The 26,887-nt window shown below is 54.1% G+C and overlaps 1 protein-coding gene across 2 annotated transcripts in view; it reads left to right on the forward strand.

The window, feature by feature from the left end:
- The first annotated feature begins 8,076 nt into the window (after positions 1-8,076).
- Positions 8,077-26,887, forward strand: part of FOXN1 (forkhead box N1) — a 31,223-nt gene continuing 12,412 nt past the window's right edge. The window contains exons 1-3 of one of the 2 annotated variants that reach the window (XM_024235452.3): positions 8,077-8,172; positions 24,331-24,467; positions 24,881-25,345. In XM_024235452.3, coding sequence (XP_024091220.1) covers positions 24,345-24,467; positions 24,881-25,345 — 588 coding nt within the window. In that variant the 5' untranslated portion in view covers positions 8,077-8,172; positions 24,331-24,344. Of the gene's footprint in view, positions 8,173-24,315; positions 24,468-24,880; positions 25,346-26,887 lie in introns of those variants that run through there. The other variant, XM_063719018.1, reaches the window with a different exon arrangement.

A 26,887-nucleotide genomic window follows, 5' to 3' on the forward strand; every position in this document is an offset into this window, starting at 1 on the left:
CTTTGGATGATTCCGCCTCCCCCACCCCACCTCCACCCGGCCTCCCCACACTCCCCCACCCCACACCCTCGTGGACTCCAGAGTTTTCATTTATCTAGCAAGGTGGGGGTGGGGATGGGGAAGAATGACACCGTATCCATCATTCCTTCTGCGAGCCAAACAGCCCTTCCCTGCTGGAAGTTCATCTTTGTGTTGATGCTAAGTCTCTCCCACTGTGGACAGTGGCGTGTCAGCCTTGAGTTCATCCAGAAGGAAGTTTTCTAGAGTCTCACCCCACCCCCTTCTCCTCCAGTGGGACAGAAAAGAGATATTTCTCATCACCTTCATGCCCAAATGAAAAAGGGGGCTGGGCTGTGAAGAGAGAAAACCAGAAAGGATTTCATTCTGGATCCCCCTGGGCCGGGCTTTCACTGGGTCCTCCTGAGCTGGGGGCTGGAAGTACAGTTAGGAGGGGGCACTGCGTGGGGGAGTACGCGGCTGTCCCCAGGGGACAGGGGGTCCTGACAGGACATGCCAGGCATCCCAGAGAGCCAGGAGTGTCAGGCGGGTGGCTCCAGCCCCACCCTGGCCCCCCAGGCTGACATTCCTCACTCATGAAGCACAGCCATTAATCACAGCTCCCACTCAGACCCACAGGAGGGCCCCCTCCCACCCACCAAAGCCCCAGGCAACAGTGCCCTGCATTGGAAACGGCCGGCCCCAGAATGGTGGGCCTCCCCCAGTGGCCTACCCACAATGCGGTGGCTCCCCAAGGAGCAGCCCAGCTCCATCTGCAAGGAGGACCCTCTGCTGCCACTTCCTTCTGGACCCTGGCTGGGGAAGAGGAGAGTGTGCTTCTCAGGGTGCACATGCCCTGCCCACTGTTCTCGGCACACTTCCCCCTCAGTCCGGCTCAGAGAGGGTCAGGTGTGGACTGAGATCACACAGCAGTCCCAGAAAGTGAGCACCGAGCTGGCCCTGCATTCTCCGGGAAGGAGGTGGACGCCAGCCAGCCTGAGGGTCGAGAGTTTGGCTGCGGTGGATGCCCTGGCAGGGCTCTAGGGCCAAGCCTCCCCTAGGTGCTCAGAAAACACCCTCTTTAGCAGGCAGGAGGGTGGACAGGCGGCAGGTGGCACCTGTCGGCCTAATCACCATCGTTAACTGGGCAATAAAGCGGCACAGCCTGGGCCAGTCTTTTGAAGGAAGGGCTCGCCAGCCAGGTCAGGTTTGCACAGGCAGCCCGGCAGCTCAGCTCCACACACACTCCAGGCTGTGGCAGGTAGATGGGCCCTGCTGGGACTGGGTCTGCAGACTCGCTGCCCAGGCACCCACACCCCATCATTGATGGCTTCTAGGAAGTTAGCAGTGAGCTTTGGGTGTCTCCTACCAGCCGGACTTGTGCGGTGCTGGGACTCAACAACTTCTGCGGTAGTGAGCATTCCATTGCTAAGATCGACGAGGCTGGAAGCGACTTGAGGACAGTCTGCCTGATTGGAGCCGTGTCCCCAGTTCCTCCACAGGGCCTGGCACAGCAAACAGTGCATGAAGGAGGAATGTGTGGGAACTATACAGGAGCTTCTTGCTCCCAGAGGGAAGCTGGACACGCTCCCCTCCAAGCCTCTTTCCAGACTGCCGTGTGTGGAGTGCTGTGTGACTTTGAGAAACGTCTTGACCTCTCTGGGCCAATGTCACCTTAAGCTCAGCAGATAGGCCCAGATTTCTGAGCCGACCCATAGTGTTCCCCTGACCCTGTCCCCTGAGGTCCTGGGAGTGTCCCTGTTTCCCTACTCCCTCCTCCTGCCAGCCAGCACCAGCCCTCTATGGCAACCAGAGGGCCCAGGGATAGGTGGAGCTTGTTAGGGAGCTTGTGGAGGCAGGAGCAGGGCTGTCCACACCACTCTCTGAGTTCACCTGGACCTGGGCCCCAGCCAAAGTGCAGTTCTAGGGGTTAAGGTCATTGGCCCCAGAGTAGGCTCCTTGGGGGCGCAGGCCATGACTTCCTGTCTCCTCACAGTCTTGGAGGGGAGGCTGCTTTCTGAAGGAGGGAGGGAAGGGTGGAGGAAGCTAGGGAGTGTTGAGTCGGGTAGAACTGGGTGGGTGAAGTTCTGGTGGAGTACCAGTCTCCAACCCTGCAGCCTCCACCCCAGTTTGGCAAGGGAAGGGGAAGGGGGTGTGCAGAGGAGAAGGCGAGGAAGGGAACAGAGCAGCCTGGTTGGAAAGAAGTAACGGGGACTCAGAAGAGTGCTCTGAAGGGTGGAAAGACCCACAAATGTGTGTACGTGGAGTCACAGATCCTTGGGTACCCATAGAACCCATAGACACATGCACAGACACGGATACCTGTGAACACACAGTTACACACATTCACACACAAACACTCATGCGCACAACATTACAGGCTCTCACAGCCTGAAAGACACACAGGACCACCCCCAGAAACACACACAGACATACACAGCCACAGCCACTTGTACACACACAGTCGCTCAGATGCCTCTGCACCCCGTGTCAGACCTGAGTGTTCTCGCTGCATGTGGATGCCCACATTTAGACATAGATTCTGGCACGGACATACCCAGTAGCACATTACAGCTCCACAGACTTCGTGCGCACCCATGGTGACACGTGAGAGTGAGAACACAAATGTAAATACGTACACACTCATGCAGAGGTACACATGCACTTACACAGACACTGACACCAGTGAAAACACACACACCCCAGCATTGCTTCTCCCACCTCCACAGCAGGAGGGATTAAGACAAGAGGTGAGAAGCCCTCCCCACCCAGCAGGACTCTGTGTTCCTCCCCCCCGGCCCCCCCACCAAGCTCTCAGATTGGAAACTCCCTGGATTTCCCAGGGGTTCAGCCAACCAGAACAGGCTCAGACCTCGGCCCAGCTGCCCCGCCACACGCCCTCCACAGCTCTGGGTGCTTCTCCATCAGCCACAGCCAATGAGCTGCCTGCTCTTCCCCAGGAAGCTCACCCTAATTAACCCCAGATCTCCCCACCCCTTCTTTGACGTGTGGTCCCTGGGCCTCAGAGCCTCATGGCAGCTTTGCTTGGGCCCTGTTCCTCTGTGGATGTTCTTCAGTGTCTTGCACGCCAGTGGAGTGAGACTTGGAAAGCAGCAGGCTCAAATCTTGGGAACTCACTTTGGAAAAGCAAGTCCAGCCTGCATGAGCAGAAGCGGACAGAAGATGGCCAATCCAGATGCAGGGTTCAGAGAGGGGTCCCCCTCCTCCATCACACTGGGGCTCCCAAGGGTGGGCACATGCTCTTCCTTCTTCCTAGCGTCCCTAGGGTCTTTGCCAGACTGAAGCATAGCAGACATGGGCCCCAGGGATTTCCATCCTCAGCCAGGGCTGTTTTCTGGCTCAAAGCAGCCCAGCCCTGGGCACAGCTCAGCAGCATACAGTGAACCGCTTCTGACCTCCAGTATGCAGAGGGACAGAGCTTTCTCTGGCCCCAGCCTGTCTAAGCACCTAGCTGCAGCTCCTCCAGGCCAGAGCCCAGCTCAGCTCCATCTCAGGACCTGAAATGAGGGTGCTGGAGTGTGTGGGACCAAAACTCCAGACAAAAGTCCTTTCCCAATACTGCAACAGCTGGAGTTGAGGCTAGACACCAGGACAGACTTTCTGGGCCTAAGAGAGAATTCTGAAGTGCTGGTGTGATGAGAGAAGGAGGGGATGGTCCTATCTAGAGACAGAGGAGAAACACCTCACAAATCCCCTTTCAGTCCAAGGACTGTGGCAATCCCAAGGTTCCTGTTTCAACTCCCAGACTGCATGCAATGAGGAAGTCATGCTTCCCAAAGGAAAGACGGAGCCAGAGCCAGGGCCCACACCCATTCCTGGGGCAGAGGTGGATCCTGATTTGGAAGAGAAAGAAGTTCATCTCATCCGCCAGAAGCAGTCTCACTGTGGGAGGTGATAACTACAGTCTCTCCTGGGCATCCCATCGGGGCCTCCCTGAGACTCTCGGCCTCTGAATTAATTTGCATTTTCTTGATTTTTAATGAAGTTGAAAATCTTTTCACTTGTTTCTTGGCCATTTGTATTTTACCTGTGAATTGCTTGTGTCCTTTGCCCATTTTTCTGTGAAATCATCTTTTTATTTATTTAGAGGAGTTCCTTATATATTGTGGATATTAACTCTTTATCTCTTACATATGTTTCAACACTTTCTTCCAGGCTATGTTATGTCTTTTAACTTTGTTCATATTACATTTTGCTCTAAAGAAATTTACAGTTTTTATTTAGTCAAATCTGTCAATATATTCCTTTATGGCTTCTGCATTTGACGTCATGCTTAAAAATGCCTTTCTCCACTCCATAATCATTAAAATGTTTCCTATATTTTTTCTATTTGTTTGTATGATTTTCATTTTTACATTAGATTGTTAATCCATCTAGATTTTTAAATGTATAGTATGAAGTAGGATTTAACTTTATTTCTTTCCAATGGAAAGTTCATTGCCCCAACTCCATTTATTAAATTTTTTACTTGCTACTTTAAAATACATTACAGTCCAGATGTTGTGGCTCAAGCCTATAATACCAGTGCTTCGGGAGTTTGAGACCAGCCTGGGCAACAGAGCAACACCCCATCTCTACAAAAAAAATTCTTTTTTAACTAACTGAGCATGGTATAACTGTAGTCCCAGCTACTGGGGAGGCTGAAGTGAGAGGATCACTTGAGTACAGGAGGTGGAGGCTGCAGTGAGCTATGATCTTGCCACTGCACTCCAGCCTGGGCAACAGAGCGAGACCCTGTCTCAGAAAAATAAAGTAAAATACCCTACTATTATATACCTATTTTAAAATACCTTGTTATCATATTCCCATTTCTCACAAATATCCAAGTTTATTCTGGACTCTATTATCTTCCATTAATTTATTTATTTCTGTATCAAAGTTGCAGTTTTAATTATGGAAGCCTTATTGAACATTTGGAAAACTGACAGGGCAAGTTACCCCTGTTAGTCTTCTTTCTCAAAAAGCTCCAAGCTATTCTCATGTATTTACCCCTCCCCCAAACTATAGAATCAACTCGTCAAGTTTAGGGGGCAAAAAATCCTTTAGACTTTTGATTTGAATTACATTCAGCGTATATTTAGAGGAGAATTGACATCCTTACAGTATTATATTCAGCCTTCCTGTCGTTGCTGTTTTAGAGACAGGGTCTCTCGCCTTGTAGCCCAGGCTGGTGTCAAAACTCCTGGGATCAGGCGATCCTCCCACCTCCCGAAGTGCTGGGATTACAGGCATGAGCTACCATGCCCAGACTTTTTTCTTTCTTTTTTACTTTTTTTTTTTTTTTTCAGCCTTCCAGTTCAGTAACATGATATGCCCTTATTTTTATTCAGGTCTTATTTTATGTCTGTCAGTAAAAATGTATTGTTTTCTTCATGTAGATTTCATGCATTTCTTATTAAGTTTATTCCTGGATATTTTGTATTGTTATTTTTGTGAGCTAAATCTTTTTGTCTCCTTTCTTTTCTTTTTTTCTTTTTTTTTTTTTTTTTTTTGAGACAGGGTCTCACTCTGTCATCCAAGCTAGAATGCAGTGGTTCGCCAAAACCTCTCGGCTCACTGCAACCTCTGAATCACTGGCTCAAGCAATCCTCCCACCTCAGCCTCCCAAGTAGCTGGGACTGCAGGTGCGTGCCACCCCACCCAGTTAATTTCTGTATTATTCGTAGAGAGAGGATGTCGCCATGTTGCCCAGGTTGGTCTTGAACTCCTGAGCTTAAGAGATCCACCCGCCTCAGCCTCCCAAATTGCTGAGGTGTGAACCACCGTGCCCAGCTATCTCCTATTTTAATTGGTTGTTTTAGTTGTATAGAAATGGTTTTGATTTTTATACATTGATATATTCTGCTATCTTACTTCATTCTCTCATTTGTTGTAATAGTATTTTAGTCGATTCTCCTCGATTTCCTAAATAAGCACAACATTTGTAATTCTTGAAGGTTTTGCGTCCTTCCTTCTTATATTAATGCCTTATTTCTTTTTCTTATTGTACTGGTTGGGGCTTTCAGAATAATGTTCATTGATAGCAACCATGGCAGCTTTCAACTTACAACTTTTGTGGTTTTCTGTGCCCAGAGTATCCATACAGAAATACCTGTGAGTCTAGAAATAACAATTAGCTCTGTGTACATCAGATAGAAGCAATTAGCAAACACCCAGGTCTTGATAGTTGCCCTTTCACTGTGAAACTCCGTTGACTATTAGGGTTAAGGGAGCAGAGCTTAGATTGCTACTGTGAGTCCCAGAGAAAGGTGGATTGAGTCAGGGCCCCTGTCCTAACCCCAAAACACAATTCTTATACCGGAGTGGGCATGCCAGCACGTCCTCATTTCTTTTCCAGCACCACTGGCCTTGGTGAAGAGAAAGGAGCCACTTGTTTACTGAGCATCTACTATATACAAGGGTTGAGCTGAGAACTTTAGACATATAAATTTATTTAATCCTCACAACCACCCTGTGGGTGAGTATTACTCCCTTGTTAACAAATGAGGAAACTGAGGCTCAGAGTGGGGACTATGGAAGATCACACAGCTAACCATCACTTACAAATGGGTTCATCGCTGTCTGCTCCTGCACCCTCTTTTCTGAAATGGATATTTAGTACAGAACATTTTCCGCCTCGACTGAGAACTCTCTAAATGTTTTAGTATGCTCCACACTTGTGCCAGATGACCACCACTCTTCCCCGGCCAGGGTTGATATTACCTCTCTCCTTGGAATGAGATAGTCACTGGGGAAGAGCTGACTTGTCCATACCCTCAGGCCAGAAGCCAAATCCCAGAACTTGCTGGGCAGCAGTGCTGGTACTAGGTCCCTAGAGCCTTTAGCTCCAGGAAAAGACATAAGTGGGCTTAGAGGCCAGTGCAAGGGTCAGGGAGACGGAGGAGGGAAAGAATGACCAGGGACAGGACACAAGGGGATGGAGGGTAAAGAAGATGAAAAGGAAGCAGAGAGAAGGAGGTGAGGACAGGGTCTGGGGGAACAGCAGAGAAAGCTGTCAGGGAGCAGGGACAGGCTCCAGGCCTGAGTCCAGCTGGGACCAGGGAGGCCAATTCCTAGGGCTTCACCCTCAACAGGAACTCTAAGGGGCCAGAGACCAGGGCAACAGCCACTCAGGTTTCTGTTTCTATCCTCCAAATTGTGAAGAGTAGCCTGGGATGAAGACACAGAACCAGGGAGCCCCCATCTCCGCCCCCACAGACACCCACATGCTCACACAGGACTAGATTGCTGACCCCCAGCAGAGACGTGTGCACAGACATGAGCATGTCAACATACGGACGACACACAGGCCTGGGTCCGGGGACACAGAGACACAAACACAGGGGAAGACATGCAGACACACGCCCACCCAGGAGACAGATGTACAGACCCAGGGAGAGATGCAGACAGACTCGCATGTATCTCCCCCTGAGGGAGAGGGAGATGGGAGTCACCAGCACATGCTCCAGTGGGTGCACACGCCCCCACCCACAAGGAGACACCCTCGAGGTGCTGCAGGAGCTGTGGAGAGACAGACAGATGGCCAGCCCCATGGACAGACAGTTCCCAGCAAATCTGTGCTAATGCTTGGCCCTTGAAGGGCCCAACCTGTCCATGCCGTGCCTCAGAGAACCCTGGGCTGCCACCCAGCACTGTTCTCCAGAACCTCATGAGTGGGCTCCATGAGCATACATGTGGCGGCCAGGCTCTCCTGACACGTGCATGCTCCAACAGGCCTGTGCCCCACCTGTGGGGGAGGGTGGCGACATCCCCCTTCCAGAGTGCAGGCGGGGTCCACGGGACAACCCCTTCCTCTACAAGCCATAGGCTGTGCCCACTGGCAGGGACATGGGAGGGAGCCTGGGCTAGCTCAGGAGGAGGGAGGGGTTGGGGGGGGCCAGGGTGCGGCTGGGGCGGGCACGGGAGCCGGTACCTGTCAAACAAGAGCCAAGGAGCAAACCAGCTTCTTAGTCACCTTTCTCTTCTCCCCATTTTGGCAGCAGCCCCTCCGGGCAAGGGGAAGCTGATATCATAATTATTGGCTCACCTGGCAGCTGCCTCCCCTCACCTGATGTCAGCACAGACGCAGGACGGCCGAGCTGACGGACTGACAGACGGACAGAGCTGCTGGCCCCCCAGACCCAGGCCCCCACGCCGACCTGCTTCACTGAGCAGGTAAGAGGAGACCCGGCCCAAGTCAGCCGTGGAGGCCAGCAGGGCCGGGCTGGGGCATGGGGAGGGCGTTCGCCTTTTTAATAGGGCTCAGGAGTGACTGGGAGCACCTGGGTGCTCCCCACATTCTCACTGCAGCTCAAGGGAGACTCAGAATTCGGGTGAGTGCCTGGAGGCCAAGGGGCACCCGTTCCCCCACGCCCCCCTCCAGTTCCTTTTCTAGGTTGTCCAACTTTAATCCCTCTTGCTGTGGTGTGGGTCTCATTCTGGTGTGTGCTGGATTTTGTGTGTGTCTCTGTGTGTTGGAGATGTGCTTACCCACCCTGTGCTGGGAGGAAATGAGGACTCAAAAGTGTTAGATCTGGAAAACTAGAGCTGAAAGGCAGGGGGCCAGGTTCTCCATCTAGTGGTTTTCCAGGTGAAGAAGGGAGAGCCCAGCTCCGGGAGCTGGGGAGCACCAAGGATGTGTGCAGATCAAGGAACTGCTCAACATCTCCATGCAGCCTGGGCTGGGGTCTAGATGCCTGGGCCCATGCAGAGGCCTGGGTTGCAGAAAGGAGTTGGTGCACCTTGTGGCGAAGCAGACAGGTGGCAAACAGGTGCTGTGGCCATGAGTTGATGCTGGGCTTAGGACAGAGTCGCCTCCTATCCCCAACTCCATTTCTCTCCCGCAAGACCCCTAAAGCAGAGTCCTGGTGAGCAGAGCTGGGCCAGGCAGGGAGCCCTGAGGCCTTTGGGGCCTAGAGTTGGGGGTGTGGTGAGTGAAGGCCGGTAGGGAAATGGCCGAAGCAGCAGGAAGCCCCTGCCAGCTGCCCCGACTCCTCCCCACCCACTGCCCGCTCAGATAAGGTTCTGGCATTCCCCGTGGAGTCCCCCAGGCCCTCCCTAAATATCCAAAGAAGCCCGTTGGATGAAGAGTAGACTCTAACAAGTGGGCGTGTTTGCCTCTTCTCTCGGCACCTACAGGCATGGGGGATATGTTTGGATGTGCTTTGTGGCAATGCACAACTAGTCAGCGGGAAGGGACCCGGGCGGAGGGGCTCCTCTTGGGAAGTCATCCTATCCATCCCCTGCCCCTAAGCCAGTCATTGCCCACATCGGGCAGGGCTGCCCCTCCTAATTTTCCTAATCCCTGAAGGAGAAAATCTGGTCAGTTTCCTCACAGTCATGAAGTCCTTCCTGGAGCCTCTCTGAAGTCTTTACTGCTGCAGGGTCCAGCTCTGCTTGCCCGGTAGCTTTCTTCCTCCCGCACTGAGGAACACTAGTTCCTCGGATCCGAGGGCGGCGTTGCACTGCAGTCCTGTCCCCACCGGGCTTGGCTCAGAACCTTCTACCATCTTGCTCATTCCCTGACCACAAGACACAGGCAGGACAAGGGCACCCCGAGTGGATGGGGGAAGAGGCAGCGCCTCCTATCCTGGTCCCTTTCTCTTGTGGCTCTGTGAGGGGTCCAGGGTGAGCCAGGCAGGGACAGAGCCAGGCTGAGTCCTGGAGAGGGGCAGACGGGGTGAGGGCTGCCCCAGGTTGGGGGTCCTCAAAGGCGAAGGAGCCACAGGGAGAGGCGCATGTCCTCCCGGCTCCCTGCCCAGCCCCGCCCGCGCTGCCTGTGCGAGCTCAGCTCCCGGCTCCAGGGCCTGCCGAGGCACGCTGCACCCCCAGGCCCGGCGCCTCACTCACTCCCAGAGCCAGGAACCTGTTCTCCCGGGAATGCCAGCGAGTTCTCAGAGGACTTTATTTCCCAGGGGCTCAGGGAGCCCCAGAATCCTCTGGACCAGTGGGTCCTGGGAAACTAGAGAAAAATTAGGGGGCTTAGGACCCCTCCCTGCTCCCCAGCTTTGTCTCATCCACGCACTGACGCCACATTGCCTCCAACCAACAGCCGTCTTCATCGTGAGAAGGCTTCATCACGAGAAGGCTTAGGAAAGTTAAAGACAAGGCGGAAAGCCCACTGGTGACATGCGCCTTCTGTCATGTGCCATCCGTTGCCTCAGGGAAAGCCTTCCTTTCCCCCCATCCCCCAGAGAGTCCCATCTGGCCTCTAAGAAAGCAACATATCGCCTCTTTCCTTGGACTCTTCACCTTCTCTAGCCAGGAAGTCCTTCCTGATGTCTAACCTCTCCCTTTCTGGCTTGAGTTGACACCTGGTCTTCACGGACCAGCAGAACCCCCATTGCCTGCACACGGCCCAGGCACATAGGCAGAGACTGTTCTAAGTCACATTGAAATGCCCTGGTTGCTCGGGCGCTGGCAGGGACAGAAAGGCCCCACTCTCACTGCCCCTCTTATTCTCTCTGACTCCACATTCTAACGAAGTTGCGGTCCGCTTCTGCCTGCCTCCCCATCTGCCCATAACAGAAGGATGGAGGGGGCCGAGGTCCTGCAGGTATGCCCTCCCCTCTGTCCTTCCAAATCACAGCCTGCCATCCCTGCTGTGGCTGGCAGAGGGGAGTTCAGGAAGCCAGGATTGGCTTCTGCAGCAGGAGTGATTGACAGAGTTCAGAGAAAGTTCTCAGCACTTTAGGTTGAGTTTGACTGGACTATGTGACCACAGGAGGTGGTTTCCTGAGTGGAGAGGCAACCTTTGATCTGGGGTGGGTGGGGTTGGGCTGGCAACATGCCCAGGAGCTGGAGAAGGATGAGATGACCTCCAGGAGCTGGGGAAAGACAAGATGACCTCTGGGAGAGGGCCTCCCACAAGCACCAACCACATGGTTCCAGAATACATTGGGTCTTTCCAGCTTATTCATCTCCATCCCCTGCCCCTCCCTCCCTGTCTGTGCCCAGCTCCAACCTCACCCCTGACCCTTCCACCCATCTCTGTCTCTTTCCCCATCACAACCTATCTCCATTCCCACCTTCAATCCCGCCCAGCCCCCTTCCTACTCATCCCCATCCCCAAACTTGCCTCCATCACCACCACCCCATCCTGCTCCTTCCTCCTTACCTCATCTCCTCACTCCCACCTCCAACCACACTCCTATCCCCATCTCCCCCTCCCGCTCCATTCCTCAGGATGGATCTCCTCCTATGTGACAGATTCCCTTGGAGTCTAACGCCCCTCACCAGCATCCCCGCCAGGTTCTGGGGTGTCTCCCAGGTTCTCTGAGCGTTGAGGAAAAGCCCAGAGCCATGCCAATAGACAAAACGAGCAGGACAAGATCATCCCTGGAGCAGCCCTTAGCTTCCTCATCCTATCTGGGCCGTGAAGGCTGGATGCTCACCAAACAGTAAAAATGAGTTCAGATGCAACAAGACAAGTGGAGGGCTGGTGTCCAGACAGACCTCCACACTGCGGGCATGTGGCAGTGAAGGGGGGATGGAGAGACACACTCATAGAGCCCCAAAGCGGGGCCGGGGCAGCCTTTCTCAGGGGGCTGGGAGTGTAACTGATCCTATTAGGCATGGCAGGCCAAGGAAGGGGGGGCATGGAAGCAGGAGCAGGGATTTTTAGGGTTGATTAGGAGTGCGCATCCCCGGGTCTCTACCCTGCCTGTAGCCCTTGCTTAGTCAGCTCCGATTAATGGGGCCAGGGAGAGAATTCGCTGAATCGTGATCTCTTGGGGAACTTGACTGGAGAGCCAGCTGTGAGTCATGGAGAAAAGGGAACCTGTGCTCTCACAGCTACTCTAGAAGCTTCCAGGGGTAGGCACCCCTCAAGACCCTCCCATCCCCTTCCAGGATGCAACAGAGAGCCCACTGCAAGGTCTGACCCTCGCCCTCCACCCCATGCTCACAGGAGGATGCATGGTCAGTCAGCTCCAAATCCTGCCCTCATACAGCCTCCGGGGCCTTCAGGGCTCCCCCCACTGCCTCTGACAAACTACAGCACAAAGACACACAGAGACACACACACACACAGAGACACACGCACACAGACACACACACCCAGACACACACACAGAGATACACACATGCACACACACATACATATATACATACAGACAGACACACACACAGACACACCTGTGCGCACACACACACACAGAATGAGAATGGGGCACATCCCTGGAACCAGATTGCCCGGAGACAGTTGGAGGTCCCACTAACACTTGTAAATTCCATAGCCATGTCCCAGACTGCACCAGCCCATCAGTCTCGGAAGGCATAGAATGTACATGAGGAAGGACACAAACACACACACACACACACACACACACACATCGTTGTGATCAGAAAACCCAATTATCAGACTCTGCACTTAGCACCCCTCCTCCACGCAGGCCCAGAGCGACCACAGCAGTCTTCACTGTCAGTGGGGGCAGTGTCCCCAGCTTCCTCTGGAGAGGGTTCCTGCAGCCCACATTGGGCACCAAGAGCATGTGGCTTTGTAGAGGTGGCTCTGCTTCTCTGTGCCTTCCCGTGACCGTGTCCAATCTGCCTAAAGTGGGAAGGGTTCTGGAGAAAAAATTATTTGGGGTGACAATGCCAAACCCAAGATGATCCGAGGGTGGTCAAGAGAGAAAGATGGCAGCTGGAGCCAAGGAACTGGATGGGCTCGGGAAAATGCCCCCAGAGCCTGCCCCTTCTCCAGGGACATGATTAGGTGCTCAGAGCTGCTTCCCATAGCCCCAGCACCTGGAGGAAGGAGCAGCGCACAGATGCCTGCATAGCAGGGAACAATCTCTCCCACTGGTGGGACCTCGGTTTCCCCATCTGTCAAATAAAGAGGGGCTTGGGTGAGAGGGCCTCCCAGTGCACTTCTCACTCCAAGACTTAGTAAGTTCAAGGAGATAACCACCTGCCCATCCCCTGTGCAAGACGGCGTTGGGGGAGGAGGTGCACCAGTATGTATTTGTCTTGTACAAAAGCTGTATTATTAGTAGTGGTGGCAGAATTAATATCCCTAATAATAGATTGGTATTAATGAGCAGCTCTGATAATGATATGTACAGAATGTGAGAGGCCCCTGGCCCAACGGACAGTGGGATCCTGGGCCATTTCTTTGCCCCCACTCAGGTGGACAGGCAAAGAGCGAGCGCACCAGCAGGACGAGGGCTCTCTTGACCATCCCCGTGGGGCACACTCCTAGGAAAGGCAGATGTTTGAAGGTAAAAAGATCTCACTCAGCCCCAACCCACTCCTGAAATCCTACAGGCCTGGGACCCCAGGGGAGAAGGCAGGGGCACCAGACAAGCTGGTGCTGGTTTAACTTCTGAGGATTTTGACATTCTGGTTCTCACTGGGTCCCCAGGACAGCCAGGTGAGGTATGTAGGGCAAAGAGGAGGACTCCGTTTTATAAAGGAGGGAACGAGGTTTATTCCCACACTGAGAGCAGAGCTGAGAAAGGACCCTCCTGCAGTCCTTGGTCAGGAGGACTCACTGTGAGGGAAAAGGGGGATTCTGTAGGGAAGCCAGGATCTGGGCTCAGTGAAGGCGTCCAGAGATGATAACGCTAGGTTACAGGGGAGGTGAGACCAAGCTCCAACATCCCTGTTGGTCTCACAGATCAAATCCTTTGTTGCCAATCACTGCCACAGCCCATCAACTCCAAAGCCAATTACCTACGCAGCCCACAGGAGGCTGGGGTTGGGACCATCGGGCTCAGCCCTGAGTGACTTCATTACAGGGGTAGGACTTCCAGGCCACAGGGACCCAGAGCTAATGAGTGCTTAGAGGTCAGCCACTTCATCCCATACCTCAGCCTATTTCTCCATCCCCTTCAGCCAGTGTAGCTGGAGGAAGCTTGTTGTAGGAGGGATGAAGGCAAGGCTTCACAATCTGTGCAAAAGCCTCCTGGTCCTTCATTCATGCCCCACCTCATCAGCCATTCTTTGGCCCCTATCACAGCTGGGCAGACTGAGGATTTCAGGGAACTTTCTTCTCTAGAAATCAATGTCTAAGGCCTCAGATCACTGGTCTCTGAACACTGCCCCCTGGAAGGATCAAGCAGGCAACAAGTTCCTCCTTCTCAAAAGCTCAGCTTTCCAGTCAAGCCCTCAGTGGTTCTAGGTCACCTTGTCCACTTCCAAGTCCTAGGTCAGGCCAGTTCTCACCATCAGACTCAGCCATGGCTTCAAAAATCCCTGGGAATAGGTGAGCACCGTGGCATGCACTTTTAGTCTCATATACTCCAGAGGCTGAGGCGAGAGCCTAGGAGTTTGAGACCAGCCTGGGCAACAAAGCAAGACCCCACCTCTAGAACCTGGGGAAGGTGGAGGTGGGAGAACCTTCTCCTTAAACTGCCTGTCCAAGGGTTTTATGTTTTTGGAACTGGGAATTCTCCTCCCCTACTAACCTTGTCGGGGCAAGCTTGCTGACCTTGCTTCTGGGAGCAAGATGTTGGGGGTAGGCTCATAGCCTCAGAGCCTGGACTCCAGAGTAGCCAGGGAGGCAGGAGGGTGGAAGAGGCAGACCATGAATGACACCCACGAGTAAGAGCAAAAGATCCCTGGGGGCCGAGGATGCTTAGGTGGGAGGTCTCTGTCAAGGAGCATCTAAGGAGTAGGAAGAACCCAATAGGGCTGATCTCTCAGACTAGCAGAGGAGAGAAGGGGTCCTAGTAGGTATGTCTCAGAAAGGAATGGATGGGAACTTTGAGGGATAGCCTTTCTTGTTTCCTTGAAACCAAACACCCCTTTCTTTCCATCTACAAAATAAACACCCCCGCTTGGCCAACATGGCAAAACCCTGTCTCTACTAAAAATCCAAAAGTTAACCAGGCTTGGTGGTGTCCGCCTGTAATCCCAGCTTCTTGGGAGGCTGAGGCAGGAGAATCACTTGAACCCGGGAGGTGGAGGTTGCAGTGAGCCAAGATTGCGCCATTGCACTCCAGCCTGGGTGACAGAGTGAGACTTTGTCTCAAAAAAAAAAAAAAAAAAAAAAAACCAGAATAAACATTCACGGGTAGGTCAATGACATCCATCCATCTATCCCACTAAATATTCATCCTTTATACTACAGATACTCACAGAAATAAAAATACTTAAAATAAAAAAAAAACATTCATCTATCTGTCTGTTGATTTGTCCATCTGTCCAGCTTTCCATCCATCCATTGTCCATCCATCAATCTCTCCATCCGATGATCTGTCCATTCATCCAACTGTTCATCTTTACATACATAAATACATCTATCTATCCACCCATCCATCCAGAGAGGTCAGGCTCCAGTTGGCCTCCCCAGGGCTGCTAGGAAGGGCCTGTGGTCCTGTGGCATTTATGGGGCATGTGACCTGCCTGCCTGGCCTGGGGTGACAGCCCCGCCTCAGCCCTTGGGCAGGGGGCCGGTCCAGGCATGTGGGAGTATTTATACCTCGATGGAGGCTCCTGGGGAGCTGCAGGCTGAATGACTCCCCGAAGTGGTGATGGTGGCCATTACCCAGAGCCCACTGTGAGTGCTTGGATTTGGTTCCTTTGGGGCCATGGCTGGGTGGCAGAGGCTAGAGAGGGGCTGGAGAGATGGGAAGCTGCCCAGAGGCAGCCAGGGGTGGCGAAAAGGAAGGGGTTCTGGGCAAAGGAGAGTGGGAGACTGGACGCTATTGGAGTCAGGCATCTGAAGCAAAGCTGGGACCCTCCCTGGAGAAGGGATGAGTCTATTGCCCTTAAACAGGCTCTGGTGGGTGGCTTGGTAAATGGCAGGAAGGACAGGACAAGAGGACTAAGATTACAATAAATAAGGGTTAGAGATCTGGAAGAACCTCCAGGTCGGCCCAAGGCACAAGTGCTTTTCCAGGATGGGCGTACTAGGCAATGCTCTGGGACCAGCCTGCTTCCAGAGGCACATGGGAATGCTGAAGGGGCTTTAGGAGAAGCCTGATTTGGGGACTGGAATGACTCAACTGCAGGTGTCGGTGGCTCACATGGAGGAAAGCGTCACCTGGGGGACATGGTGGCTTTTCATCCTTTGTTCTCCCCACTCCCCTTCCTGCCCATTCTGTCCCTGCCTGCTCTGTACTTGAGTCAGATCTCAAGGCAGGGGCACACAACCCGTTTTCCGAAACTGATGCTGGGTTAAGAGCCAGGGAGGCCAGAATTTTGCCCTCAGAACTTCCAACATTGATGGGGAGAAAGGAGCTAGAAACCCCCTCTTTCTTGGCATTCCCAGACCCCGAGTTTCCTGGGGTGCCCAAGCCTCAGGCAGAGCCCCCAGGTCCTTCCCTGACACCCCCGGAACTGCTGAGCTGCTCCAGGGGACCCCTCCCAGCAGCCTGTCGGGTGGAGCCCTGGGTGGGGCTACAGGCCAGCACCCGGCCGAGCCCCACCCCTCGTAAAACATGCTGCCGCAGCCAGCAACAGAAACCATTAAGGTGGAACTGAGCCGTTCCCACCTCACTCATAAAGAGTGGGTAGGAGGCAGCCAGGTGGGAGGCAGCAGGGAGCGTGAAGAGAGTCTGGGGAGGACCCTTGGTGCCCCGGGCCTGTATGTCCCTGTGATTCAGTTGCCCACAGGGGAGGCGGGGACAGACCCTCCCGAGGAAACCTCCAACGTCGCCCCCACCCACCTTTCAGGCATGAGCAGGGAGGCTGAGGCGTTTCCAAGGTGGGGCCGTGTAGCGTAATGGTTCAGCATGCTGGCTTTGAAGCCCGGGTCGGAATCCTAGGGAGCATAATTTACTAGCTGAGTGAACTTGGGCAAGTCAGATTAACCTCTCTGAGTCTCAGTTTCCTCATCTATAAAATGGGATGATAATACAGCTCCTCCCTCCTGGGGTGTAAAAACTCAGCCAAATCTTCCTGATCTCCTTGAGGATGTCCTCAGGGGGGCCCCACATAAAGGCAGAGGGGGGTGAGGTCCCAGCTGACAGCTCTGTGGGCCAGATACACCTTTACAGGGTACATATCTCCACAGGGTACACACCTCTATGAGGTACACGCCTTCACAGGGTACACACTTCCACAGGGTACACACCTCCAAAGAGTACAGAGTACGTACCTCCACAGGGTACACACCTCCACAGAGTACACCCCTCCACAGGTGTACACATCTCCATAGGGTACACCCTCCACAGGTGTGCACATTTCCAAAGGTGTACATACTTCCACAGGTGAACATACCTCCACAGGTGAACACACTTCCACAGGGTACATACTTCCATAGGTGAACATACTTCCACAAGTGTACACCCCTTCACAGAGGTACACACCTCCATGCGATACACACTTCTACAGGGTACACACTTCCACAGGTGAACATACCTCCACAGGCTACACATCTTCACAGGTGTACACCCCTCCAAAAGTATAGACTTCCACAGGTGTACACACCTCCACAGGGTATACAGTTCCATTGGTGAATATACCTCCACAGGTGTACACTCCTCAACAGGTATACACCCCTCCACAAGTATACACACTTTCACAGGTGTACACCCCTCCAAAGTGTGTGTACCTCCACAGGGTACATACCTCCAAAGGTGAACACCCCTCCCCACGTGTGTACACCTCCACAGATATACATATCTTCACACCTCCACAGGGTACACACTTCCACGGGTGAACATATCTCATACACATATCACATACAGTGTCCATACCTTCACAGGGTACACATTTCCACAGGTATACCCTCCTCAACAGGTGTATACCCCTCCACAAGTATACACTTTTCCACAGGGGTACACACCTCCACAGGATCCATACCATCACAGGGTACATGCCTCCACAGAGTACATACCTCCACAGGATCCACACCTCCACAGGGTCCACACCTCCACAGGGTGCACACCTCCACAGGATCCATACCTCCAAAGGGTACACATCTCCACAGGGTACACACCTCCACAGGATCCACACCTCCACAGGGTACACACCTCTACAGGACACACACCTCCACAGGGTACACACCTCCACAGGGTACACACCTCCACAGGATCCACACCTCCACAGGGTACACACCTCCACAGGATCCACACCTCCACAGGGTACACACCTCCACAGGACACACACCTCCACAGGATACACACCTCCACAGGGTACACACCTCCACAGGATACACACCCCACAGGGTACACACCTCCACAGGGTACACACCTCCACAGGATCCACACCTCCACAGGGTACACACCTCTACAGGATCCACACCTCCACAGGATACACACCTCCACAGGGTACACACCTCCAAAGGGTACACATCTCCACAGGGTACACACCTCCACAGGATACACACCCCACAGGGTACACACCTCCACAAGGTAAAGGGTACACACCTCCACAGGATACACACCTCACAGGGTACACACCTCCACAAGGTACAGGGTACACACCTCCACAGGATACACACCTCCACAGGATCCATACGTTCATAGGGTACACACCTCCACAGGGTACACACCTCCACATGGTACACACCTTTATAGGATCCATACCTCCACAGGGTACACACCTCCACAGGGTACAAACTTCCACAGGAGCCATACCTCCATAAGGTACACACATCCACAGGGTACACACCTCCACAGGGTACAGGGTACAGGGTACACACCTCCACAGAATACACACCTTCACAGGGTACAGGGTACAGGGTATACTCCTCCACCAGGCACACACCTCCACAGGATTAGCCTCAGCATCTTTAGATGCAAATGGTCCCAGGGCCTCGTTTGACTTATAAAGGAACTGAAGTACAGAAAGGGGAAGTGAGTTATCCAACATCACACAGCCAGCACAGTGTCTCCTGGCCCCCACTCCTAAACGGCCCCCTCTGCCTGAGTCCTAAGGAGCCAAGCGAAGGCTCTCTGAGAGGTGGGGAGATGTCGATGGGTAGAGGGGGCGCAGGCCGGCTGTTTGTGAGAAGGGCACAGAGCAGGAATGCAGTAATGATGATTGTTGATCCTTGATGATTATTGATCCTGTTGTCTGCCTTTCTGGGGAATTTCTCACTCGTCATCCCCTCTACTCACGTCAAAGGGCCATTTCTTTCTTCTCTCTGACGCCAGGGCAGATCAAGTCCACCTCTTCCATCCCCACTCCCCAAGGATAGTGGCAGGCAGAAGGTGGCCAGAATGCCCAGATGCTGAAAAGGTCTTTGATCAAGATTTTGCCAGGGGTGCACTCCTGGAGAGTCAGTGTCTGGCGGTGTGGTCATGGCTCTCAAGAACTGAGAGTCAGGTGTGGTTTTCAGTCAGCTGTGTAACCCTGAGCAGGTCATTTCTTCTCTCTGGGCCTCAATTTTCTCCCCTAAAAAAATGGGCTTGATGACCTTGCTCCCCTGACAGTGGTGTGTTGGTAAATGTTCACCAGTCAGCTTTCAAAAGTAAATAAATCATAATGTTTAAAAAGGCTCTGATTTGTAGGATTTGCTAATTTCCATGGGCAAATACTCCCACTGTGGCTGATCTCCACCAATTTCACTGGACGTGGAGTTGGGAAGAAATGGGCACAATTGGCTCTCGTGAGCCCTTACCAACTGGCTCTGCACACCATTGCCCCCTACCCTCTGGGGCAAAGGGAGGATAACATGAGACAAGGGATACAAAAGTGCAGAGGGGCTGGGCGCGGTGGTGCACACCTGGGCTGCAGTGAGTGATGATTGTGCCACTGCACTCCAGCCTGGGCAACAGCAAGGCCTTGTCTCAAAAAAAAAAAAAAAAAAAAAAAGAAGTGCAGAGGAAACTTCAGAGTGCACTGCAGATGTGGAGCTGTGGCGAAGGGACCCCAGGGCACAGTCTGCCAGTGAGAGCCTCAGCCTCTAGTCCAGGAAGCAGGTGGTTGTGGGTTGTGGGTACCCATATTAAGGGGCAGTTCATGAGAGTGACCTGGAGGAGCTCCCGGAATCTGAGAAGGCGGGAGAGCTGACTGGGCCTCCTGTGCTGGTATTTGCTGATACTTGCACACACATCCCATCCAGTTCCAGCGCTCCCTGAAACTGGAACAGGCAGGATAAAGGTTGGACCTCTATGAAAGATCCCTTCTGAATGCAGATGTCAGCCCCAGGACACTGGGGCCAGCAGAGAGACCTCCCAAGAGATCCAAAACAACAGAGTCAACCCTCCTCCTCTCCACGTAAGTCCCAGGAGTTTCTACAGACACTAGCTCTACCACATGGGAATGGCGGAAATGACCTCTGAGGCCGGAGAGTCAGGAAGAGGGAAGTTTAGCCTCTGCCAATGGGAGAAGACAATGTCAAGGACCTGGAGGTAGAAGGCAGGAGAAGGCAGGAAAGGGGAGTTCCCTTCCTGATGCTCCCCCTCCTCCCACCCCCATAACTCAGGCCTTAAACAAACTCTGTCCCACTGCTAATGATGAATAATAGCTATCATTTATTGAGCATGTACTATGTGTTAAGCTATTTACAAGCAATATTGTATTAATCCTCCAGAGAGGTAAGTATTTATTAGTCCTGTTTTACAGATGAGGAAACTGAGGCATGGGGAAGGAAGTTAAGCATCATGCCCAACCAAAGTCCCACAGTTCCTGCGATTGAAATCCAGCCCTGACTCCAGGTCGTCCAACTTCAGGGGTTCTGCCGGCTACTCCAGGGAAGGGTCAGGGCCAAGGCAGCCTCATCCAGGTTCCTGCAGTGAGCCCTTCCCAGTAATGGACAGGAGCCCCTCATAAACACCAGTCAGAGGGCTTCTGACCAGCCCCTGAGGACCCCCTCTCTCCTGGGCCGTGTGGCCTTAGGAAAGTCACTTTACCTGTTCCCTGGGCCTCACTTGTAGAATAGAGCTTTAGCTGCAACCAAGGAGGCATCATGGTCACCAAATCACAAGTCCCCACTTACAAAACCTGCCCAGAGGAATCCCAGAGGACCAGTCAGGAACCGCCGCATCCTTAATGCAAATTAAGGGGTGGGCCTCTGAACTCTGCATAACTTCCCTGGTTCTCATCCTGTCCCCGGGGTATTGGAGGAGGTAGCAGGGTGGTTTGGACAAGCGAGGCTATGAAAGTCATGGCTGTGAACTGAAGCCTCTGTTAAGGCCTCTGACATACAGGAACTTGGCTGGAGCTGGAGATGATGTTCTGGAGAATGGGGAACAGGTGCAAGAACGGGACAAGGCCGACACTGAGGGGATCATTCTGGGCAGGCCAGACCCTCAGGAGGCAGTGCAGGACTGAGCTGGAGTTCAGAGAGGCCTCCCCAGGTTCACATCTGCAGGGGAGCAGTGCCGGGGTCTGAGGCCAGGCTGAGTGAAGGCCAGGCAGGCAAGGAGGGCTAGCAAGGGCAGCTGCCACCTGGGGCTGGGTCTTCAGCCAGTCGCCCCAGGACTGCCAGGCCTGAGGCAACGAGAGCATCAGAGAAGCTGTAGAGCCTGGGGCCAAAGGCCCCTGCAGTCACACTTGGCCAGCAGAGGCCAGATGCATGACACATGTCCTCGAGCATTTTCCCTGTGCCAGCACCTCATGCACACCATCCTCACGATGACCCTGCGAGGTGGGTCCGTGTGCCCCATTTCTCAGATGCGGAAAGTGAGGCACAGAGAGCTACACAGTTTGTTCAAAGTCACACAGCCCAGAAAGTGACAAAGATGGGGCTGGAATTCAGTTGGGCTTGACTCCAAATCCTTGCTCTAAACCACTGTGCTACCCCACCTGCAGGGACGGGAGTGGCCACCCTCCCCAGGTTACAAAGCCTGAGATCTGGCAGGGAGGAAGGGCCCTCGGCCTCCCATTTGGAGCTGGAGAATGCCTTGGGAAGGCGCCAAGCCCCCTGCATCACCTCCTGAGAAGGCAGCTCTGGGCCAGGGTGAGGTGTGGCCGCCAGGCAGGCCCGAGCTCTCCGGGAGGAGCTGTCCAGGGAGCAGGAGGCAGTGATGCGGAGCAGGAGGTGGGCTGCCCCGCACCTCGGGCCCCATGCCTGCTCCGCTGTGGTGTCCCGTTACGGCCAGCTCGGCGCTTCCCTGGTCACGCCACATTTAGCATTGCCGAGTGAGCAGGCGCCAGGACATCAAGAAGGGGTGGTGGGGACTCTTGAAGGGGCGGGAGAGCCTCCCACCAGGCCCCCACCTGGACCCCGGCTTCCAGCCCCTCCACCACTGATCCCCTGTGGGATCTTTGGGCAAATCCTGTGGGACTTTGGGCAAATTGCCTCCCCTCCTTTTCCCTGCTACCCCCTCTGTCAAATGAGGTTTATTGATGGTTTATTCAGCAAAGATGTGCCAACTCCAGCCTGGGTACCACGGGGCCAATGAGGCCACCTCTCCCTCCCAGAGCTCCGGAAAGAGCACGGCCTGGGAACAGCACAGCTGCCCTGCTCTGGCTTGAGGGGGTCTTGGGTAGAAGGGGTGAGTGTACACCTCATGCTTTTCTTGATGCGTGGCCTCCCAGCTTAGCCTACCCCAACTTTGACACCCACCCGGTGAAGAAACCATAAGCAGAGTGCAGAGTCTACAGTCAGACAGACCAGAGTTCTTGCCCCTGGGTGACTTGGGCAAGTCACATAACCCCGCTGAGCCTCAGCGTCCTCATCTGGAAGGTGAGGTCAATAACGCTCCTTCCTCACAGGGTTGTTCTGATAGATCAATGAGAAAACCATCCAAATCATTCACGCAGTGGCCAGCCCAGAGCAGACCCTCAGCAAACTGTAGCATTTATCAGAGGCCACTTGGGCAAAGAGAAGTACATTTAAGAGGAATTGCTCTTGCAGGTGGTAAAGGAAGGCAAAAAGCTGAGGATAGTAAGAGTGAGAGGCCAGGCACGGTGGCTAGGGTGTAATTCCAGCACTTTGGGAGGCCAAAGCAGGCAGATCATCTGAGGTCAGGAGTTGGAGACCAGCCTGGCCAAAATAGTGAAATCCCTTCTCTACTAAAAATACAAAAACTAGCCAGGCGTGGTGGCATGTGCCTGTAGTCCCAGCTACTCTTGAGGCTGAGGCAGGAAAATCGCTTAAACTCAGGAGGTGGAGGTTGAAGTGAGCCGAGAGCATGCCACCACACTCCAGTCTGGGCAACAGAGGGAGACTCTGTCTCCAAAAAAATAAATAAATAAAAATAAAAATAAAAATAAAAATACAAAAAATAGCCAGGTGTGGTGGTACAAGCCTATAGTCCCAGCTACTCTTGAGGCTGAGGCAGGAGAATTGCTTGAACTCGGGAGGCGGAGGTTGCAGTGAGCCAAGATGACACCACTGCACTCCAGCCTGGGTGACAGAGAGAGACTCCATCTCAAAAAAAAAAAAAAAAAAAGTGAGAACCACACTCACAATAATATTCATAATGAGAACTGGCATTTATGGGGCACTGACTGTGCACCAGGCACTGTGCTGAATGCTTTCTGCGCGTGATTTTGTTTGACACTCACGACGTCTGTGTGAGGTAGGGCCAGTCACTCTCCCAGTTAGATGATGACGCCGAAGTTCAGAGAGCTTTGCTGGCACAGCTTGAGAGGAAGGGCCAACCCCAGCTTTGAGGCCTGAGTCCTCTTAACCACCCCACTGTGTTAGGGACAGGGTTCCCCTATGATTGCAGAAGGTCTGAGCAGAAAAAGCACTCTGATATCATGTACCCAAGCCTCTAGGTCTTCATGGGGAAACTGAAGCTCAGAAAGGGGCAGTGGCCTGCACAAAGTCACAGGTTAGAGTTTGGAGGACAGAGGTGGAACAGCACTTGCCAGTCGCTGCAGCGTGGGTGGTGACATCCTCAGGGCCCGCTGGGCTCACAGGGCCTCCAGGCAACCGGGGGCCTTTGGGTCCCCAGTTACACACTGTGGTCACATCAGCCAGGCTGACCTGAGGGTCACTGCAGGACCAGCCTCTGCTGAGGGCTGGCTCACCTGCATGGAGGGGGTTGCTCCCACCCCAAGCATGAGTCTGACCCATGCACCAGCTCACTCTCCCCTCAGGACCACCAACTTGCCCAGTCACTGAATGGAGACCACCTGCTGTGGTCACCTTTCCAGGCCCTCCTCTGTAGACACAGGAGACCGATCTTGAGGAGGCAGAGGCAGGGCCCAGCTGGGAGCCAGGGTTTCACTGGTCAGTCTCTGCAGCCGCAGCCTGAGATCAGCCAAGCCCCTCCTGAGGCTCCTACCTGGCTCACTTTGCCCTTTCTCCACAGGGGTCTGATCTCTCTGCTCTGCTTTTCCAGACTGTTTCTCTTTCTCTCTCTCGCTCTCTGTCTGGTTCTCTCTCTCTCTCTCTCTCTCTCTCTCTCTCTCTCTCTCATCAGATGGCTGACTGGAGGCAGGGTCCCAGCCCAAGGATGGGGTTGGGGTGGAGGTGGTGAACCTGGGTTGGTCACCCCTGGATGCTGGTCCTCACTCTCATGGCAGACGGCTTTCTTTGAGGCCAGGACTGGGTGATGGTGTCGCTACCCCCGCCGCAGTCTGACGTCACACTGCCGGGCCCCACCAGACTGGAGGGCGAGCGCCAAGGGGACCTCATGCAGGCACCGGGCCTCCCAGGCTCCCCTGCCCCACAGAGTGTAAGTACCTGGCATCTGGGCCTGGGTTTAGGCCAAGGCCTGCGGCTGCCCAGGCAACAAGAAGACCAGTCACCTTACCGCCCCCAGGGACCTCCCAGGGCCTGTCTTGTCCCCTCCACCAGCAAGCAAGTCCTCAGGGACCCCGAGATCCAGAGGGGTCACTCCTCATCCCTTCAGTCTGAGCCTGTCCCAGGGCTGTGAGCCCCATCAGATTTGGGGTACCCCAGGTTTCATGGCAGGGTGCCCTCATGAAATCGGGGCTCCCAAGGGCAGGCTATTTCTTCTCCACCATTTAGGGTCTTCCCAGAGCTCAGCCATAGACCCCCTTTACCCCAGAACAGAGTAGGGACCCAGCCAGTTCCCAGGCCTGGTTCAGCCTCCACTCACAGGCTCGCTACTCTCTGTCTACCCAGAAGCATGCCGGCTTCAGCTGCTCGTCATTTGTGTCCGACGGCCCTCCAGAGAGGACACCCTCACTGCCCCCACACAGCCCCCGCATTGCGTCACCAGGGCCCGAGCAAGTCCAGGGCCACTGCCCAGCTGGCCCTGGCCCTGGCCCCTTCAGGCTCTCACCCTCAGACAAGTATCCTGGCTTTGGCTTTGAGGAGGCCCCAGCAAGCAGCCCTGGGCGATTCCTCAAGGGCAGCCACGTGCCCTTCCACCCATACAAGCGGCCTTTCCATGAGGACGTCTTCCCAGAGGCCGAGACCACCCTGGCCCTCAATGGACACTCCTTTAAGACCCCAGGGCCGCTGGAGGCCTTCGAGGAGATCCCAGTGGACGTGGCGGAGGCCGAGGCCTTCCTGCCTGGCTTCTCAGCAGAGGCCTGGTGTAACGGGCTCCCCTACCCCAGCCAGGAGCATGGCCCCCAAGTCCTGGTGAGTACTAGTGGCCAGCAAGTGTCCCATCTCCCCGCTGTCCCAGTTCCTAGCAGCCTAGAAAGAGTCAGTCCTCTGAGACCAAAGTCCCACCTTCTCTTTGCAGACCTTGCCACTCAAGACCAGAGAGTTGGGGCCTCCTGGTCAGCTGGGAAGGGGGTGTTGGCCTGGCCAGGATGGAGGGGGGCGGGAGGGGAGGTAGGCCAGGCTAAAGAAGCTGGCAGCTTCCCAGAGGCTCCTGAGTCAGGATTCCAGTGTGTGACTTCTCACTGTTTGTTTAAGTGTCAAGAATCTCCAGCCAGACCTGCACGCCCATATGCAAATGTGACAAGAAAAACACATTCCAGAGGCCAAGAAAAAGGGTTTGGGGAGGAGCCATAGTACACAGTTTTTCCCTCCCCAGCCTTAGCATACAGAGTTGAGAGAGGACTTTAAGTCTGGAGGGACCCTTCCCGGCCCCATTCTTTGCCCAGAGTGGGGCCTGGGTGTATTCCTGGAAATACTTTGGAAGGTTAACATGTCCTTCCGTAGCCTGACCTCCATAAGCGGTGTGACCCTGGGCAAGTCTTAATGTCTCTGAGCCTCATCTGAAAAGTAAGGTCAACATTACCTGTCTCATGGGATTGTTGCTTAGGGAAGAGAAAAGCTAAAGGGAACTTGCTCCCTGCTCCCCCGCTCTGGTTTGGAGGTCCCTGAGGCAGTGACTGAGTGGGCGTAGCCTCAGCAGTGCCTCCTCCACATGCCCACCAGCCCCCCTCACCTCTTGCTTTCAAACAGGCCCCCATTCCAGCCCCAAGCCACCACAACAAAGGCTTAGAAGGAAGATGGAGAAGGCGGTTGGGTCCTACCAGGTGTGGCCAAAACAGGACTTTATTTTGGCCCTTTGACCGCTTCTTCTCAGGCCCCTTAAACACGACCACAGCCTACAGATAGGGCACCATCATCTCAGCTACTGCCCCCAAACCTCCACTCAATAACAGCTGCCAATCATTCTGCCAGGTGCTTTCTTTCAAGTGCCCCCATTTAATCCCCGCAACAACACTCTAGAAAGTTCCCACCATACCCATGTTGCAGATGAGGAAACTGAGGCTCACAGAGGCCAAGTGACTTGCCCAAGGTGTCTCCTAGCCTGCAAACGGTGAGGCTGAGATGGAGTTCACACCCTCACCCTCCCACACATGGAGAAGAACTCCAGAGACACACAGCTATCTGGTCAACTCGCTGGGTGACCTTGGGCATATTGCTTCCCCTCTTTGGGCTCAGCCCCATCATCTGTCAAATGAAGGGGTTGGACACAAGTGCTCTTGGCCCTTCTAGGCCTGAGATTCTATGATTATGGTAATCTCTGCATCAACAACCCCAGGGCACACCCAGAGAGAGGTCACAGCTGATTTGCCCCTCTGGGCCCAGATGCTGGTTTCCCAAGGCCCCTGGTAACCCCAGGAAGCGCAGTCCGCCTCCTCCAGGGCTTGTCCACCTTCCAGGGCCTAGCTGCACACCCTCCTATCCGTACTCACGGGACAGCTCTGCACTTGGCCCTGG

Source organism: Pongo abelii, chromosome 19 (genome assembly GCF_028885655.2).
Source record: "Pongo abelii isolate AG06213 chromosome 19, NHGRI_mPonAbe1-v2.0_pri, whole genome shotgun sequence".
Classification (NCBI taxonomy): domain Eukaryota; kingdom Metazoa; phylum Chordata; class Mammalia; order Primates; family Hominidae; genus Pongo; species Pongo abelii.